This window comes from Schistocerca serialis, chromosome 4 (genome assembly GCF_023864345.2).
Source record: "Schistocerca serialis cubense isolate TAMUIC-IGC-003099 chromosome 4, iqSchSeri2.2, whole genome shotgun sequence".
Taxonomy (NCBI): domain Eukaryota; kingdom Metazoa; phylum Arthropoda; class Insecta; order Orthoptera; family Acrididae; genus Schistocerca; species Schistocerca serialis.
The window spans coordinates 578,021,260-578,042,466 of record NC_064641.1 but is presented as its reverse complement, the minus strand read 5'-3'; the positions used below and the strand labels follow the sequence as shown (position 1 = coordinate 578,042,466).

Here is a 21,207-nt window from a genome sequence, read left to right as displayed (position 1 = left end):
TTCAGAAGATTCCGTATTTTAAGACGCAATCAACACTAAATTCATTGTAAGATGAACTGAAGATGAGGAAAACGTGTTTGACGAAATGGGATACGAAAAGGCGGCAATCGTATTTTGTGGAAAGAGGGCTATCAATAGCAGTGAACGGTTTCAACAATTATGTAAAAATATTGTTCTTTTCCTTATCGCTTAGATACTGTAGGTAGAATTAATGAATAATATACTGACTCTCTGGTTGGATATATTCTGAGGAATCAAGGGATCATCAATCGAGTATTGGAGGGCAGTGTGGAGGGTAAAAATCGTAGAGGGAGACAAAGAGATGAATACACTAAACACATTCATAAGGATGTAGGTTACAGTAGGTACTGGGAGATGAAGAAGCTTGCACAGGATACAGTAGCATGGAGAGCTGCATTACACCAGTCTCTGGACTAAAGACCACAACAACATACTGACTGTCTTGGCACTACATGTGGCATGTTCAGTTTAGTTCAAGTACATGTGGTTCTGTCATTTATATTTTGTTCTTCACGCTGTGAGTTAGTGTAATCGTATAAGCAACTACAATTTCTTTTGTACTGCACCCGTTTCCAGGGAAGGGAGCTTCGAATTTCCATCATTAGATTCCCTTTAGGTTCTTCGTCTTCACACTATACGCAAATTTGTTAATTAACTTGTTAGTGGCCCGTTTCGTATCCCATCCTTAATCTATCTGAGTTTATACTCCGTTTGTTGTAGTATTCTAGTTCTCAGCAGCTAAAACTTGTAATTTGTATCGTTATTTCTGGGTACCATTGCACCAGTACAGTTTAGTATGATTAATAGCTCTGACAACTTTTCTTGGGATATCAGCTCCCGTGTAGCAAGCAGCTTTACATGTGTTAAACTGGTATTAATTACTGAAATATCCAATGAGTTGCAGAAATTCACTTTTAACATATTCTTGATTAAAGCTGTATTCTTTGGGTATCGGCAGAAGTGTAATGTCGTAAACATTGACGTAGGCGAAGACAATTTGTTGAACTATTGCCAACTAATTACTGACATTATGAGGGCATTTATTACCTCGGAGACGTGATGAAGAAATGTAGTAGGTTTACTTAGGTTCATACTTCACTCAAGGTACCGGGTACACACATGAGAAACATTTCTATTGTAGCTGCAAAGTAGGTAACTCATTTATTACTCGGTACACAATCAATTGAATGAGTAAAAAAGATGAATTCTTTCAGTTCGTCTTTTAAAGTCAATTACATTATCAGTCTTTGGTATTAAATACTGATGCACTGTACAAAATATAACGACATCTAATATCTTCAGTATTAAGAGACACCAATTTACAGACTAATTTTGATTTTTGATCTTATAGGAGGGATGTTTTGTTGCTACCTTCATGCACACGATCAAGGTCAGTTTTTCCTGCACGGATTATAATGCCATACAGAGCTCGTACATCGCTCCCAAATGGGAGAGCATCAGGAAATTACTATACAACACCTGGTCTCAAGTGTTCTCTTGTTCTGCTGTAAAATTATAGAGCACAAGCTGGACAGCATTGCGTCCTCGAGTATTCTTTTACGCTACAAACCTTGTGAACTCCAGAGTACCTGGAAGACCAGGAATGTATTACAGCAGTAGACAGATCTCGAACTGATACATCATGACACTGTGGCGGGGTGTGGGTGTGGAGCGAGGAATAATGATGCAGAACGGAGTTTTTCTCGTTATAATCGCGTGCATTGTAACGAAATGTCGAGGTCTGTTCCACAGCAGAGTTATACATTGCCGGAAGAACACATGGGAAATAGCACACACCAGATTCTAAAATGGTGGAACCCTTTTCGTTTCCAGCCACTCACTGCGTAATTTTAGGGCAGTTAGAAAGATGTACACTGTTGTTTGGTGTTTATTCCACTACTGCACTTGGTTTTCATATTTGTAGGTCCTGGCAACTAAAAACTTGACGTCAACTATATGTACTAGTTGGCTCCCAAATAGGACAGCACAGGCAAATTACTATTCGCCTCCATTGTCCCAGAGAGGCAGCACGAACCACGTCTGCAGGGCACTGCAGGAACACTTCCTCGCCACGTAGTGATGAAGCAGGGAGATAGCGCACCAACCGCTGTAGGCAGTGATCCAGAGTCGCAAAGACACTCAGTTCCAGCCGGTGCGTGTGGACAGCCAGGCGATGGCCGGGGTGACGGCGCCGCCGCCGCCGCCGTTTAGGTGGCTGGGGCGGGTGGACGCCGCGCCGTCCGGCAGGTCGCAGCCGGCGATCACCGACACCCTGGACGCCATCCTGCCTCCGGGCGGTGCGGGGGCGGCGGCACAGTTACGGGAGGGCACACGGGACAGCACAGCAGGACGCACAGCGCAACGAGCACGTAGGCAAGTGGAAGAAGGCAGGAAAGAGAGAGAGAGAGAGAGAGACCTGAAGAACACTCAGATCACACAGTACATTCACAACAGGAACAGATAATTATTTTAGATAACAGTTATGAAGGAAGACGCTAGAAGTAATGCTCACAGATTGGCGTATGCACTAATAATGACAAAAATTAAATACACAAGATGCCTCATTTTTTGTGACCACCCAAAATACCTTTCTGTGCACATAAAACAGAAAAAAAAAGAAATAAGAAAAACATGGATATAGGAAATTATATGTTTCCGCTGACAAGGGAGCATAAAGATCAGCTGAGGCACGAACTGGGGTTTGTATTAGGGAGGGAGACGTACTAGAGTAATGCGTGCAGCTGTGTTAGCCACAGGAAAGGGGTGGCGCAGTAGTTAGTGCGTCAGCCTAGCAAGCGAGAAACCTCATTCAAAACCTGGCCTTGGTACAAATTTTAATTCATTGTTTTGGCCAGTATTCATTGCGAAGAAAAACAGTGTATCGTGCAAAAGTTGTTTACCTACAAGACAGTCATCGACAAACGTGACTGCCCTCCTTGTAATTTTTCCGTTACCGAGACTATAGATACTGCGATAGTGACTACTTCAGTTCGAGAGGAATGGACACGTCTAAAAAGAGCAAACACAGCAGACACACGGACAGACATGGGTTTAAGGATGGTAACTAGGAACAAATCTTGGGTAAAAAAGGAAATACATCGATTAATAAACGAAAGAATGAAGTACAAAATTTGTTCAGTGATATTAATGAACACAGCAATATAAGTCACACAGGAATGAAATAAACTGGAAATGCGGGGCAGCTAAGAGGAAATGCATGAAAAAAGTGAAGAAATCGAAAAATAAATCATCGTAGGAAAGACTGATACATCATATCAAAAAATAAAAACATACTTCCGTGAAACTGATAGTAAACAGTGTAAACGTTAAGCGTGCATTGAGAATACCATTGTCATATGTAGAATGTATAGGTGGAAAAACACACATTTAAGAACTCTACCCGAACGACGCCTTGCCTGGTGAAGAAATTGAGGAAGAACTGGGAGTCGACACGGGACACGTGGGAGATCCTTTATTTAAGTTTCATACAGCTGCGGAAGACCTACCATTAAATAAGGCGGAAGAGATGTATACAATTCCATCTACATTCCTGAAATGATTAGGAGAAATGGCAGCCCAAAGTCTGTTCTAGTTAGTATGTAGAATCTATGAGTCTGCAGTCACACAATCAGACATTCGGAAAAATATATTCAGCGCAATCCCAAAGATAACAAGGGCCGGTAAGTTCGAGAAGTACGGCACTATCGCCAAACGGCTCGTGCTCCATGTTGCTGACAAGAATAACATACAGAGGAATGAGTACTAAAACTGACGATCTGTCTGTTGCCGATCAGTTTGGTTTTGGGAAAGTTAAAGGCAACAGAAAGACAGTTCTGACGTTGCTCTTGATAATGGAAGCAGTACTGAAGGAGACTCAAGATGTGGTCATAGGATTTCTTCAGTAGAGAAAACGTTCTATAACGTAAAATGGTGCAAGATATTCGGAATTCTGAGACAGATATAGGGAAAGAAGAATCATAAGCTGTATATCCAAGAGACAAGATGGGACAAGAAGAATGGAAGACCAAGAACGATGCTGCTTACATTAAAAGAATAGTATCGATGGTAATTGAGAAATTTATTGTAAATCAAATAATAAGAGACGGAACTAATCTCTCACAACACAGTTGCCTAACTGAAACGAACTTGAGGTCGCCAGGACTGGCGATGTTTTACTGAAGTTGAAAAGTTAGTACGTACTTCAATGAGAGATGCTACTAATAGCTTACAAAACGAAATTGTCTCCAAATCGGCCAGAAAATCCAAAGAGATTATTGTCGTCTGGGAGTAAAACAGCGGCAACAAACAATCAATAACAATGATAGTGCTACTAAAGCCTGGTTGCTAAATGTGGTCTGCTCATTTACCAAAGGCGAGGAAGTAAATATTCAAAAACTAAAATTAAGAACAGGTGTCAGCATGAGTAACTTGAGGGTAGATATCCTAGGTGCAGCGAATCAGATTAAATCACACAATAAAGGCAAGTCTTCCAGTACGTACTGTATATCAATTACGTTCTTTTCAGAGTATACTGATATATTAGGTCTACAACTTTGCTTCCGCCGTTTTGTAATAGACGACAGTAGCGGCAAATGGGGTTTAGATGGTTGGTCATAGGTGTAACACAATAAGCTTAGACATCTGTAAACATAATGCCATAAAAATATTAGTCGATTTGTGATTGCATCATAAGGTTATTCTCGATTAAGTACGCCAACTTACGTACCCATTTCGCGCCATTTGCGGGAAGTTTTACTTATCTGCTTTAACATGAAGAAATCTGCGGCTGTGGTTCTAAAAATGCTGGGTGAGACGAATGGTGAGGGAACTATTAGTCGAAAATCTTGCAGAGAATGTTTTCAACGCCTTAAGAACGGTGATTTTGAAGTCGAAGACCGGCGTGGTGGCGGAAGACAGAACGTGTTCGTGGCTACTGAAACAGACGAAGACAGTCACAGGACATCATTATTGAAAGAAATTGATGCGTTCGAGCCCAGCACTGAAACACAAACGGCCACAATACAGCGATAGACACGTAAAGGTAATTTTGCAGCAGTTCAGTGCTCGACTCCATGACGCAAAAACCCGTCAAAATATACGTGGAAACGTTAAAATGAGAAGTCCTATCCCTCCCGCCGTATTCTCCGTACGTTGCTCTCTCTGAATACCACCTTTTTCGATCAGTGACATACAGTCTGGCTCACCAGCACTTCCGATCATATGAACATGTGAAAAATTGAATCGATTCATGGATCCCCACAGAAGACGCCTAGTTTTTCCGTCAGGAGATTCGTATGCTATCCGAAAAATGGGAGCTTGTAGTGGCCAGCGATGGGCAATACTATGAATCATAATACTTGTTGTAACTTTTTCACAACAAAGCCCCGAAGTTTGAGAAAAAACGGCTGAAGCAAAGTTGTAGACCTTGTAATAGCGCCTTACTTAGCAATCATACAGCTTACAACCACAAGCCCGACGAAAGATCCATACCTAAATACTGGGAAGATTCGCAGGTATCATCAGTACTTAAGAAATAAAATAAAAGTAATCCACTTAACTACAGACTCGTATCACTAACGTCGATTTACAGTAAGATTCTGGAAAGCATACTGTGTTCGATCACTACGAATTATCTCGAAGAAAACGAATTATTAATGCACAGTCAACACCAAATCAGAAAGTATCGTTGTTGCGAAAGACAACTAGCTAATTATTCACACGAAGTAATCAGTGCTGTCGACAGGGGCTCTCAATCTGATTCCATGTTTCTAGATTTCCAGGAAGCTTTTGACGCCATTCATCCACACTTGTAATCAAACTGCATGATTAGGGAGTATCGTCATAGTTATGTGACTAGATTTGTGATTTCCTGTCAGAAAGGTCACAGTTCGTAGAAATCAACTGAATCCCATCAAGTAAGAGAGAAATCATATCTAGTATTGCCAAAGGAAGGGTTATAGGTCCTCCACTTTTCCTGTTCTGTACAAACGATTTAGGAGATAATGTGAGCAGCACTCTTAGATTGGCTAGAGATGAAGCTGTCACTTATCGTCTGTCAAAGTCATCAGAAGATGAAAAGTAATTACAAAATTATTTAGGTAAGATATCTTTATGGTGCGAGAAGTGACAGTTGACTCTAAATAATGAGAAGTGTGAAGTCGTGCACATGAGAATTAAAAGTTATCCGTTAAATTTCTGTTAGACAATAATCCACACAAGTCTAAAGGCCGTCAATACAACTAAATGCCTATGAATTACAGTTAATAATACTTTAGATTCGAATTATCCCATAGAAAATGTTGTGGGAAGACAAAACAAAGACTGCGTTTTATTGACATAAGACTCAGAAGATGCAACAGGTCTACTGAAGAGACTGCCTGCACTATGCTTGTCCGTCCCCTGGGATCTTTTCACGAAATTCTAGTCACTAACTTTTTTTCTCTGAGAGCAAAAACATTTTGTTGATGTCAACCTACATTGGTCAACAAAAGTTTGGAATACTATTGTAAAATATCTACGACACTAGAGGTCTCACTGATTTAGGCACTTGATTCATTACCCAGTTAGAGCTCATACAATGGATTGTGTTTACTACGGGCATGCTTTATTTTCGTTTGCCAGTCATGTGGAAACACCGCTGCCGCAGAGGCACACCTCGAGCACTCCAGTACCAACAACAGCTTCATTCAGTTTGTTTCCAGCACTGCAGTAACATGCCACGTAGAGGCATACAACACTTTGAAAAAGTCAGGATAGTGGCTATACTTTCAGCAAGTCATACGAAGCCAGATGTTTCCGACAATTTACATGTCACTCAAAGTGATGCGTCTAAGACTCTAAGGTGTAGAGAAAGTACAGAGTGATGGGAAAGGTGAACAATAGACCCCGCAGTGGTCGTCCTCGTATGACCGGACCAACGCAGGATCGTTTCGTACAACTGTTGACTCGCAGGTGACTAACATCATCATCCAGAAATATTGGAATTCTCCCGGGCAACAGGGATTCATACATCAGACCAGGAAATTGCATCAGGGTTGTTTTTATTCCAGAAGACCAAAGAGAAGTTTTGCATTGAACCAAAGGAACCGATGCATTCGAAGGACTTGGGCTCTCGCACATCAGCATTGGATCATTGCAGAGTGTAGTAATGTCACGTTTGTAGACGAGACCAGGATTGATATGCCACCTGACTCAAGACGTGACAGGGTTTGGAGAAGCGCTAGACGATACCAGGAAAGCCGGTACGTTCGGGAAGTTCATCCGTTTGCAGGTGGAAGAGTAATGTTGTGGGCGGAAATAATGATGGGAAGGCGGAACCCTCTAATTCCCGTCTTCGACAATCTGACTGGTGTCTCATACTTCCAAGACGTTCTACAAACTACGGACGTGAAGCAGGTGGCAACATCAATCTAGTCGATGACAATGGAAGACGGCACCGTACTCTAGCAATGTTTCGGTATCTTCAATGATGCAACATCATCCGAAAGCATTGGGCAGCACAGTTCCCACACATTAATGCAATTGAGCATGCGTGCTACCTCTTGAAGGCGGCCATTGTACAGAGTCTGAATACACCTGACAATCTTCAGGACCTCACTGAAGTTGTTACTGAAGAGTGGGGCCTCATACCCCAAGATAAACTTGATGGTCTCATCTTGGGACAGCCTCACAGAGTAGAACAACTCTTTCGTGTGCGGGGACGTACTCACTACTAAAGACTGATAATTATCATCATGAGCTAAAGATTTTCACTGTTTTGTTTTCAAGATATATACTTAGGAGAGAGCTAGCTGTGTTTTGTAATGATTTTTTTTACTAACCAAAATCGTTCTTGCTTTCAGAAGCAATTATGTTTATTTTATTAATAAGGTGTTAATGAACGTACGATAAGAAGCCACAGTAGTAAACCTTATGGTATTTCAAACTTGTGTTGAGGCGTGAAGAACTGATCATCATAATAAATTCAGTGAGGCTAGAGCTCGCGCGGAAAGATTGTTTGTTTTTCCCGCGCGCTATTCGAGACTGGAACGTTAGAGAAATAGTCAGAAAGTGGTTCGATGAACCCTGTGCCAGGCAGTTTTGTGTGAATTGCAGAGTAGATAAGCAGATGTAAATTTGGTCGGCATACATAGTATGTAGCCCTTCACCCCTACATTTAAATCTGTACATCGGGTACGCATTGAGGAGAAAAAAAAGTTCAGGAGCGAGATTAAAAATCAGGGTCAAAGAATATCAATGATAATATTTGCTGATGACATCTTCAGGAAAGAGAAGAAGAATTAAGATCAGAAGAAACGTTGAATATAATGAACAGTGTAGTGAGTACAGATTATGAACTGAGGGTAAATTGTAGAAAGACGGAACTATTGAGGCGTAGCGGAAACGACATTAGCGATAAACCTTAACATCAAAATCTGGGACCACAAAATAGACGGAATTACGAAATGCTCTTACCTTGGAATGGAAATGGGACGTAAGAGACAAAGCAAGGATATGAAAAGCAGGCTAGCACAGACAAAGAGGACATTCCTAGCCAAGAGAAGTCTGCTAGTATGAAATGATATCTTTGAGAATGTTCGTTTGGAGCATAGCATTATATGATAATGAACCATGGACTTCGGTGAAACTGGAAACGATAGTAGAAGCATTTGAGATGTACTACGGAAAGTTGTTGACTGTTAGGTGACTGATACATCCAACAATTAATTGAGGACTTCGGGTGCAAGAGAGGAAATCGTGGCAGGCCGCATCGAACCAGCCAGGAAGGAAAAGAAAAATACAACGTACACGAACGAATAGAGTTTAAAAATTCTGCTCGTGTATGGAAAATGTATGTTAGCAGAACAGTATCTGCAATAATATTTCCTCCTTTGAAGTACGAGTACCTGTAGTACGGTCTACAGTGGTGTAGTCTTTTAAACGAAGTATGGCATTTCTATCTTCTCTTCGATAGTGCGTCTTGTTCTCATCAAACTTTCTACTGTTGACTGCTCTCACTTTATATCATGTGTTACATTTTCATCTTCTTCACTCGTTTCTGTATGCTATGGATGTAAAATTTGTTTTATATCGGACTATGTCCTATGTAACTTCGTACCCAAGGTACGACTTATAGTAATGTATGCTCTGTGTTGTCAAATCAAACTGTAATACAACATTTACGGTGCAGAGGTTGTTGTGTGTGTGTGTGTGTGTGTGTGTGTGTGTGTGTGTGTGTGTGTGGGATGGGTGTATGGACACGATCCGAAAGCCAATAAATTAAGAAAGAACTGATGACTCAACTTACGTTGTGCATTTTTTGTGTCTGCATTTGTTTACTGTCAGTTCCAGCAAGTGAACGAGCAAGTTTCCGAGGACTGCTACACTGTGTGCTAGTGCAAGATAGTCAAAGTAAATTTTGTGTTACGTTTTTAATCATGTATAATGTCATCTTTACGAGAATGAGTCGCAAGGGTGTTGCACGGTATGTTGTCCTGACAAATAATTATTAGTAAAAAATTTGATACTTTGCGCTGTTTACTATTCAGTTAGCATTGATGTTAGCCATCAGATCCTTGCACGCGCATGTTCAAGCACTCACATCCAATAAGGTGCTGTAAGAACAGACTCCATGGAACCATGAGTAACTACATATTCTCATTCTCATTAACAATTACAGTTTACCCGTTTTTGAAGTGATGAGAAAAATCTACATCTGTTCGGTTTGAAAAAATAAACGCAATAAAAGTGTGGCGATTACGTCTCTGTCGGGCTGCTTGATTTGCACAAATATCTATCTGATTGGCTGAATTCAGTGTTAATCAAATCGGAAACGGCGCATCGAATTTTTTTCTTAACAGTTATATCTCAGTTCAATCTACCGTGCAGCGCCCTTACAAGGTTTTCAGACCGTTCCTGACCATTCTTTGTAGGCTGTAGACGATAAGTCTTTACAACGTGCCATAGTGGTTTAGGGAAAGTCGAAGCGAACAATTTGATATAAGACACTTGTGATCCATCAAGCCGCGATATAAACTTCAAACTGGCCTACAGAAACCACCTAAGCTACAGCGCATGCGCGCCATGCGAGATTTCCAATATCTTCTCACACTCTTACGCTGCCGATTTAGTTGGCTATTTCGTTAACAGCATTGGTATAAGCTTCTCTGCGAAGATAATGAAAGAGACCTTCGTAAATGTTGGACAAACACTAAAGAGGTGTATAATTCGATCCTAACTTGTTACAGGCATACTAGTTTCATATTAAGAATGCCAGACGAAGAAAACGATGTAACTGCTAATTTTATACTGTGGCAATTGACAATATTTTGTGATGAAATTTACACAAAAGTTAATTTAAGTTTTGTAAGGGCAAGAACATAGGGTTTCAAATATTCATGGGCATTTTGGGTGAGAAAAAGTGAATGAACTAGCATAGCCCGCATGCGAGTCAACTTTGGTGGCATTTGTACTGCAGTTTGAGGCTGTTTCCCGGCTTCATTGATCTCAGGTGTCCCGTATCAGTTTCTTCGGCTCGATTACAACTACACTACCATCGTACGTTGTGAACAGCTATCGTTGGGAGCCTGTAAAGAGAAGTCGTGAAGCTAGAAAATTTTGGCAACATGCACGACGACCTGCAGTGAATCGACGCTCACTGAGAGACTGGTAACTTATACTCAGCGTAAACGAATGTACTCTACTGCACTCAAACAAATGGAATTACTCGTATTATCTGAGTACACGTTTCAAGAACAATCACTAGAAGCTGTCACACTCACTAAATATATGGGAGTATGCATACAGAACGACCAAATAAAACCATCGTAAGAAAGAAGATTCAAAACCATGGGTCACTGGGAGAATTCTCAGGATGTGTATCATACCTTCGTAGGGTATAGTTGTTGGTTATTGCCACTCAGTGACTCTTACCAGATGGATTTGAGAGTTGGGAGGATCCAAAGAAGAGCAGCACGTTTCGCAACAGGGTGCTGCGGTAAGTGCGAAAGTGTCGCGGAGATACTCTCATCCAACTACTTTGGCAGACGCTGCAAGAGATGCGTCCGAAACAAACTGTGGTTTACTGTTATAATACTGAGAGCTTACATTCCTAGAAGAATCAACCAATATTTTATTTCCTGCTATGTGTATCTCGCGAAAAGGACATGAGGTTCAAATTGAGGGAATCCAGGTCACACAGACGTCTACCAAACATCGTTCTTCCTGAGTACCGTTGTCAACTGGAATTTGGAAGGTACGGAATTGACACTGGTACACAAAGTACCCCCCCCCCCCCCCCGCCGCCTAATACTACAAGGTGAGTTGGAGGTAGATATGTGACAGGAAATTATTTCCTGCTCCGATGGGGACGAACCCTGGAGCCCTGGGCTATAGTCGGGTCCTTACTCGCTAAGCCATCAAACTGAACCACTAACTCAACGGGAAATTGTTTATCTGTATTGTTTCGGACGATAAATTAAACCGTGTACAAACCTGGAATTTGAGCCAAGAACTTTACATATAGCTTTACTAAATGAATCATCCGATATCCCCTTCACAATTTCAGTCTCTAGAAGAAGTTGATGGATAAAACACGAAACGAAGAAGTATTAAAAGAAACAGGGGGAATAAATCTGTTCAAAACACCTCAAATAGAAAAGTAAGAACGAGCTTACGGGCAAACTGAAATGTGAAGCTGGTAGAGCGGTTCCCACATAGGTCGCACCGTTTCCTTCTGTGAAGTAGATCGAAATTGATGTTCAGAAGCCAGAGACATTGTATGTTGGATGTTCCTTGAAACCATTCTTATTTAGGAGAGACTCCAAATATTTTTGTAAAGAAGAAGTAGCGCTTTTGTTAAACGCAATTTATCGGTCCCCATGGAACTGTTCCTGGATGTCTTTCAAAACAGTTAAAAAAGCAAACAGTTCATTTAATGTATCACTAAATGAAATTATAAACCGTCTCCATAGTTTTTGAAACGTCACACACATTTAAATACTTTTACTTCCCCATCTCTACAGTATGAAAGTGTTTCATATGTATGGTTAAGTGATCTGACGGAGCCTTGACTGTGCAACGCTAAGGCAGAAGACAAATAGGGAAGAAAGACAAGATATTTCTAGTCTGCATATTTATGTTTTCGATACTTATTAAAAGCAGAGAACATTACCACGTTCAGTTTTGCTAGTAGTTACCTCAGTACTAGACGCAGGCTATAATTCTGTACTAGATGTGACTCCTTTCAGAGAAGAGCATTGTACATTTAGCGAGTTAACAGCACCCTAAGTAGTTTCTACAGCATTATTATACAATGTCATTACAGAAAGAAAAAAGTCAGACAAGAAAACAAGCATTTAAAAAGAAATTGAAGATAGAAACAAATTCGGATGAAGCTAATTCCAGGAATACTGAATGTTAGTTACATAGTGTACATTAAGTGTAGCACCGTACTCAACGATACGATAGAGAGTTCCACAACCAGTAAATGAGACACATCAACAAATATAGTTTTATCATCACTGCGATTAGTGGGACGGAAGAATTTATAGTATGCCTATAACAGAAAGGAAGAAGATAAAGAAATTGTCACTGTGGAGCCCATATATGACATATGACAAAAGGTTTAGAACTGCAGGACACTTCAGGCTGAGTTCAAGTCAAAGGAATTTTTGGTTTACAATATTTTAGCTCCTGAATGGTATAATAATTATTACCAACGCTATATGTGCAAAATACATTATTCAGTCATTGCCACAAGACAGTTAGAAGCGAGAATACCACCTATGGTGGGTACAATAAAAACGTATAGGTCGTCCTTTATCATGGGCGTATTTTCGTCACGTCATCAGTAAGAACTGAAGAGTTCTGAACAGTTATCTGCTATGTGGTACTAACTATTAACATCACAGTTTAAAATACTATACATTTAATAGCTACCTAACTAGCACTGCAGGATAAGTGGAATTTCCAGAAAACGTCTCTTACCTGAAAGTGAATTACACAAATTTATGGCAAGCAAAGGCAACAATAAAGCACAGTACGTAAGTATTTCGTGACACAGGCAGAGATGGACATTCAGTGGCCTCAAGAAGGTATGTCTTAGAGCCATAAGTATAGCCACACATGATTTAGTGTAAGAGTATTAACGGGGTGTATATGGACGGTCTCGCCTCCACCATATTCTTACGGGTCGGAGCCGTCTGTCAACCTGCAAAACGATAAAGGAGTTCACAGAGGAGAAACTCTATAAAATATTTCAATTGAATGATGATAAAAAAAGTACCAGTTATCATTGAATGTTGGCATTTCATTTTAAGATCATATATCATATTACTATATCTTAATTTCTCTAAATATATTTCAGGATAATTTTTATTGTTAGTCGTTCTGTCTCTTCTGAAATATTCATCTATACGCATCCATCTCTCGCTGAATTAAGCATGTGTAGACTATATGGAACTGAGGTTCGTAGTCAAAACGCGTATAGGAGGTTGAAACACAAAGGTATTATTCGTCCTGTATAGGGCATGGGTAAAAAAGAATTCGACTTCAACAAAAGATATATATTCAGGCCAGGATGCTGAGAAAGAAAATACCTCACATAGAGTATCTCCCGAAAATGCATTGAAAAAATAGAATATTTCGAATGAATACTACCTCTTATTGCATTACACCACTCCTTTTAAGTATTAGAACTATGTGTCACGTTTTTCAAATGTATTATATGTAACTTCGTTACTGACCATAGTTACACTTTTTATATGATCTTATATGTCTTCCCTGCTGCTGACACAGTAGCCTGAATGCTCTTAGATGTGATTCATTTAGTGTAAATTATCAATATGTCAATCTATGTTTACAGTTATCACATACAACATGTACAGTTATTGACACGTCATAGCATCTGCTACAACAATACTGAACAAGTTTTTGTAATACATTTCTTATACATTACATAAATGCATGGCCATCATCTAATAATTTATAGTCTTCCTTATTTTTAGGCTTCTGAAAATGACAAATTAATTTCTGGAAACTGTTGAAGCGAAATAAAAATACCTGTGCAACTGACGATTGAATGAAATGTATTCTACAGTTGCTGAAAAATTGACGTATGTAAATAAAATGATAGAGAACTGACTGGGAGCAGACATGTAGCCGACCATTCGTGTCACATAAGAAATCATGTACTCGCTCACTAGGTTCAAAAGCTGTTACAATCCACGACGTTAACGGCAGTGATCTGCAATTATGAAGACATGTTATTTACTGCACATTGTTGAATCTGGAGTTCCACGTAAAAATTCCCATAACGGCTCCTTGTTGATACGTGACCAGGAGAATCCCGAAAAAGTGAAAACCATTCTAGATCAAAGTAGTAATGGAAACTATTTGCCTGCTGATAAGAATCACGCGTCATATTACAGCACATGGAAGGTGGTGTAACGATAGGTCATCTTAGGGCGTCTGCTTGAAATACATACTGTGTGATGCGAATAGACTGACAGTGGCAAGCTAATGCCATGGAGGATATTCATCTGTACGCTGTGGAACCTGTTTGCTTGTTACGCAAACCGAAGTGAGACCTGTGAACTTCTTCAGTATTATTACTTCCCACTAATCGCCCCCTTCATGGTTCATGTAGCTCCAGGCTGACATTACATTTACTGCTGGTGGAATTTTCCACGAAAAAGGCCATTATTGTCGTGCAATGGTCTTGGCACCATTATTATCACTAACTGCAAAAAATCCTGTAAAAACATTAACCGATTTGTCCTGTACTACAGTTCTGCCGAACAGGAAGCCTCTTCAGTAGATTAGGGATGTAGCACAGTATCGTCTGATGGGTGAGAGATTACCACTTCGTGATATGCACTCTAGGGAAAAAAATCGACGCAACACGAACGAATCATACGAATGGGGCTCAACTCGAGGAATGTGATGTAGGCCTACATGTAGAGAGACAAATGATTACAATTTCGGAAAAATTACTTAATTAATTTAAAAGATAGTGCTGCACAGATAGAGCAAATCAATAACGCGTTGATCTACTACTGGTTCTTATACAAGCGGTTATTCGGCTTGGCGTTGATTGACAGAGTTGTTGGACGTCCTCCTGAGGGATACCGTGCCAAATTCTGTCCAACGGGCACGATAGATCGTCAAAATTACGAGATGGTTGCAGGACCCTGCCCGTAATGCCCCAACCGTTCCTAATTGTGAGACATGCGGTGAACATGGTGGCCAAGCTAGGGTTTGGCAAGCACGAGGACAAGCAGTACAAACCCTTGCGGTGCGCGGATGAGCATTATCTTGCTGAAAATGTAAGCCCAGGATGGCCTGCCGTGAAGGGCAACAAAACTGGGCATAGAATGTCGTTGACCTATCGCTGTGCTGTAAGGGTGCCGCGGATGAAAACCAAAGGGTTCCTGCGATGAAATAAAACGGCACCCTACACCATCACTCCTGGCTGACGGGCGCTATGGCGAGTGACTGTCAGGTTGGTATCCCACCGTTGTCCGGGGCATCTTCATACACGTTTTTGCTCGTCATCGTGGCTCAGTTCGAAGCGGGCCTCATCACTGGAGGCAGTTCTACTCCAGTCAATGAGATTCCATGCCGAACGTGCCTGACACCACCGCAAACTGGTTTGTTGGTGTACAGAGGTCAATGATAGTTGGTGCAAGGGACGGCGTCAGCTGAACCCCCTTTTTGTGAACCAGCTATTAACGGTCCTTGTGGTCACTGAATCACTAGTTGTACGTCGGATTGAGGATAATGACGAATCCGGAGCTCTTGGTGCCTCTCTGACCGTTTCTCGGTCCTGACGTTGTGTCGTCTCTCTCTATGTCGACCGCTTCCTTCTTGACGCTGTGTTCGGCCATGGTTCACCCTTCCGGCCAACATGGTCGAACAGAGGCATCGCCTCGCCTTTTCAACTGGCGACTGATTTGCTGATCATTCCAACTGGCTCCTTGCAGCTCAATTACACGTCCTCTCTCAAACGCTGACATCTGCGTATGTTACTCATGCGCTTATTTGCCAGGCATACGTAGTTGCAGTCGGACTGAGTACACGGAATGAAATTTAATAAGATCCTATGCCTTGGTATCGACGTGTCCCCTGTTTACTATCCTTGCAAGCTGCAGTCCGAAACTGAGCTGTAGCATCACACAATTATCCATCGGCCGCTTACGTCTACAATCTTACATTTTTGTTGTTGATCCCTGCATGAATATCAATTTGTGACCAATTTGCATAACTCTTTCATGGTGCTTCGTTTTTTGTCTTAGGTTGAACTTCCACAAGATATGCTTGGACATCTGATGCCATCTACTGTATGCCATGTCGTATTCGCAGATATTGTAAAGTTCATTACGGACAAATTACAATTTTCTTTCAAGCGAAATTGAAACCAAGAGGGACAAGCCAGTAAAAAGGGGGGCCGGGAGCACTGTGCTGTCACTAGAGAAACAATAACGGCAGAATGGAACGGTCGGGAGGGCTCTGTTACTTCGGACGTGAACTAGCCATCGGATGCCATATGAGTAACAACTCTCAGGGATCTTTCAATCCTAAAGCTGCCAAAGTCGACTGTTAATGATGCGACTGGTTGGTTGATTGGTTTGGAGAGTAAAGGGACTAAACTGCAGGGTAATCGGTCCCTTGTTGGTGATGTGACTGTGAAGGGGAAATCCGAGCTAAATAAGACAAGGTAGACTTCATGTACTAATCATTGTAGAGGGTAGCAGTTCAAAATCGCCTGATATGAGGAGAAGGAATCACACGTGAGCTAGAAACTGCTAGCAGCAGTCCAGCTACCTCAAAAACTGTGAGTAGAGAGTTAAGAAGAATGAAATTAATGGGGTACAGTGATCGAGCAACTTTTCATAAACCACACATTTCCGTAGTATTTGTTACGCAACTCTTGAGTTAGAGTAAAGAGCGAGGCCACTGGCCAGTGTATGACTGGAAACGAATGATGTGGAATAATGAATCGCGCTATACGCTGTGGCAGTCCGATTGATGGGTTTGCTAATGCCTGGAGAACGCTACCAACCGTCATATGCAGTGCTCGCAGCAAAATACAGAGGAGCTGGTGTTAGGATTCGGAGTACTTTTTTATGATTAGGGTATGGTACCAATATTGCTTTGAAGAAAATTATAAATACTGGAGGATATGAACAGATGTTACTGCATTGTGTACTGCATAGAGTAGAGGAACTGTCCGAAGACGATGATGGTTGTATCAACACAACAATGCAGCTTTTGATAAATCACATCGTGTACAAAACATTCCTGAAATGGCCTTTCCTGCCCAGATTGCTACCTGAACCCAGTGAAATAGTTTTGGGATGAGTTAGTACGTCAACTTCACTCCAGATTCCAGGATCCAACGTCACACTACCTTCCATGGTTTCGGCTCATGAGGAATAATGGGCTATGATTCCTTCACACACGTTCCAACATCTCACTGAATGAGTCCCTTGTAGAGTTCGACCAACCATGATGGTGAAGGGCCATCTCACCCCATTTTAACGTCCGCTAATAGATGCCAGGATACTTTTGACCAGAAAGAGTAAATAAGAAATCTCGAGACACTGGTTTCATGTCAGCAGAAAATGTCTAGAAAAAACAATTTTTTAAGCGAGGAAAAACTAGAACATTAGGAGTGTCTTTGGGAGTAAATCCAAGAAAATGTTTGCGCCATTTAGGGCCTCAAATTGGAGCGTCAGTAGCTTCATTTTACAGAGCTGCGTTTGAGCTTCTCACATACTGTTGCTCGACGTCGGGAGTGCAAACAAATGTTGCAGTCTGTGCGTGATGGAGGGGCGTAGTTCATTAACAATGTTACGTGACCCCACAAAACGAGGAATATTGGAGTTCTGAATGTCCTCATTAGTTACATGATGTGCAAAATAGAAAGTGGCGTGCAGTCAGTGCATTTGGAATGGTTGGTTCAAATGGCTCTGAGCACTATGGGACTCAACTGCTGAGGTCATTAGTCCCCTAGAACGTAGAACTAGTTAAACCTAACTAACCTAAGGACATCACAAACATCCATGCCCGAGGCAGGATTCGAACCCTCGACCGGAGCCATTTGGAATCATTTGACCGTTCTTCCATCAAGCCGTATATTTTCTGTTGCTGCAAGTAAGTGAAAAAATGGTTCAAATGGCTCTAAGCACTATGGAACTTAACATACGTGGTCGTCAACCACCTAGACTTAGAACTACTGAAACCTAATTAACCTAAGGAGATCACACACATCCATGCCTGAGGAAGGATTCGAATCTGTGACCGTAGCAGCCGCGTGGTTCCGGACTGAATCGCGTAGAACCGCTTGATCACAGCGGCCGGCCAAGTAAGTGAACAATGTTCTGCAACATTTTCTGTTTCAGAGAATTAACAATCGGAGAAAAGACCTGTGGTTTAGTCACGCAAGACAATGCTCGGGCACAAGCCTTCCATACCTCTGCGACAGTATTCTTCCGTACTTTTGATGATAGAATAGTTAACCAGCCTCCTCGTCCCCCAAGCATAAATCCAAGTGATTTTAGTTTTTAGGGCATTTTTAAAGGTAAGGTACACACAAAAAGCCTTACACGCTACATCATCTGGAAGACTACTAAGCTTGTAATTTCTAAAACTTAGAGGTTGAAATTTGACGAGAGTTTGACAGTGTGTCCAAGACATGTCAGGCAGATTTTGCCATGAAAGTATGTCGTTTTTTTAAACCTGTTCTAAATAAAGGTAGTTTTAGTATAGACGCGCTGTATTTCAGTTTACGCTCAACCAAGGAAGACGAGCCGAACCACCATGCAGGAACTAACCGATGTACATCGCGTACGATCTGCGAGAATGCTCTTGCGTCGTCCGTGAGAGATGTTGTAGCAGTCCGTCACTGTTTTGTTGCACTGGGACGCGAAGAACGTAGAGGATAAACATTTTGCAATTTTAACGCTAAAAAGACATCGCGGTTCCGTTATTGATGTGGATTGAAAAACTATAATCATAAAGTGGCACCCGCCATGATAAAGACGACTTATGAAGGAATGAAACATTTTGCCACACTTAAAACTGGTGCGGCCATAACGGAAGGTTCAACACAAAACAGCGATATCGGTGGTTCTAGTGACAACAGCGAGATGTCGTCTGTCAAACACTCAGCAAACATCAGAAACAACGATAACTGCAGCAGTAACAATAATTTCAGCAACTGGTGGAACTTCTGCACTTTTTCCCTCACCATCTTTCAGAAGCTTTTGCCGATGCAAAATCAGTGATTCAAATTTCCATATCAATGGCTGTAGTAGAAGACTTAGAGAATGATATTGGTATAACAAATCATCGTCCTCTTCAAGACACCAGAAAAAAAGCATCAGAGAAGCGAGTCACGTAGAAAGACAGCAACAAAAATTTAATATTGAAAAGGCTTTGGTAATTTCAAGATCAATTTCTTTTACCTGTTCTAGTTAAGAATAATGTAAAAATATTCTTTTCCTGCCCGAATGGACGCGCGAGTCTCGTTTCTTATCAGGATTTCAGATTCAAGGGTAAAGTGATAAATTATCAGACAATTTATCGTATAATAGCAAACCTGGGTCGAAAAAAATTTCCAAAGGTATCTGGTACTTCGTTACTGACACTATAATATGGTTAGCTCCTTATTTAATGATGAAGCTCGCCGGTCTTTGTCAAGTGGTGACTGTCGTGTGATAGCTGCTGCCATACTTAAACAGCGGCCCTACCACAATACCTTAATAGACACTGTACTGGGTACAGTACAGCTCCAAGAGCGATTAGGCTCCAAGAGCGGTTAAAGCAAATGTCGCGCAAGTTATGCTGCAGGCAGAAGTAAGTGAAGAAGGAAAAATCAAATGAAAAGATACATTTTGTATCTTGCTTTATAAACAACTGGTTCTCATCCTCTGAAACAACTGATAAAAACCGTTCCTCAGGAGATTTTCCGCGAGCACCGAATCTGACAAAGGCACTTCGACATGGAGGGACGATCCTGATCACTAAAATGGAACTGAAAAAATCCACATCACTCTGTGAACGAGGTATCAGACTATTTCGGCATAATAACTATCTGGAAAGAGATGAAGATGAGGAACAATTAAACAGAATTCTCTCCTGATTTCAGCAGACCCAGGTAGTTAAAAAGCTACAACCTTTGGATTGAGTACTCCTCGCTCGTTGTCAAGTGGTGACTGTCGCATGGCTCAAATGGTTCAAATGGCTCTGAGCATATGGGACTCAACTGCTGTGGTCATAAGTCCCCTAGAACTTCGAACTACGTAAACCTAATTAACCTAAGGACATCACACACATCCATGCCCGAGGCAGGATTCGAACCTGGGACCGTAGCGGTCGTGCGGTTCCAGACTGTAGCGCCTTTAACCGCTCGGCCACTTCGGCCGGCTGACTGTCGCATGGTTGCTGCTACTGTTCTCATATAGCGGAGCTACCACATGTGAAAGCTGTGGTACCCAGTACAGTGTCTTTTAAGGATTCCGGTAGCGCCGCTGCATAAGGATGGCAGCAGCAATCAAATGACACTCACCACATGATAAAGACCGAGGAGGCAGAGGAATGGAAATCACTTTGTGTGGCTGGAAACCTGGGAGAATTTTACCAGTGTACTCGTCTTACAACTGCAGCTTCGCCTGTGGACACGTACAGCACGTATATTATGCACACTTCCCTGTTTCCCTTCTGTCCATCTTCACCTCTTCCATCTCTCTTTCCAACTCTTCTTCACCCATCTCTTGGTCCGTCTCCACTTCCCTGTATATATTTCCGTCTTCCCTTTCTGCCCATCTTAACATGCCCCTCCCTCCATCCATCGCCTCGTCCATTCATTTCCTTCTACTCCCACTATATCCATCTATCTCCTCCTCCCCCACTCTCTGTCCATCTTCTTCTCCATCTCTCTGTCACCTCTTCCTCTTCTTCCCGCTCTCCATACCCTCCATATCCTCTGTCAGGCCGTCTCCACTTCCCCCTCGCCCTCCTCCTCCTCCCCCCTTCCTCCGCACCCTTGGTCCATCTCGGGCTCCCCTTCCTCTGCCCATCTCTACCTCCCCTCCCTCTGCCCATCTCTTCCTGTCCCTCCCTCTGTTCACCTATTTCACCCCCCCCCCCTTATATCCATACAACTCCTCCTCCTTTCCTTTTGACTATCTTCTCCTCCCCCTC

General features: G+C 41.8%; 1 protein-coding gene across 3 annotated transcripts in view; it reads right to left on the bottom strand.

Moving 5' to 3' along the window:
- Positions 1–1,142: 1,142 nt before the first annotated feature.
- Positions 1,143–21,207, bottom strand: part of LOC126475318 (diuretic hormone receptor-like) — a 602,994-nt gene continuing 582,929 nt past the window's right edge. Inside the window, exons 12-13 of one of the 3 annotated variants that reach the window (XR_007586700.1) lie at positions 12,988–13,210; positions 2,173–2,305 (exon numbers count right to left, since the gene is read on the bottom strand). Coding sequence is in view for 2 of the 3 variants with exons in the window: in XM_050103101.1 (XP_049959058.1) it covers positions 2,161–2,305 (145 nt within the window). In the remaining variant the exon portion in view is untranslated. Of the gene's footprint in view, positions 2,306–12,987; positions 13,211–21,207 lie in introns of all 3 variants that reach the window. The other 2 variants (XM_050103101.1, XM_050103100.1) reach the window with 2 other exon arrangements.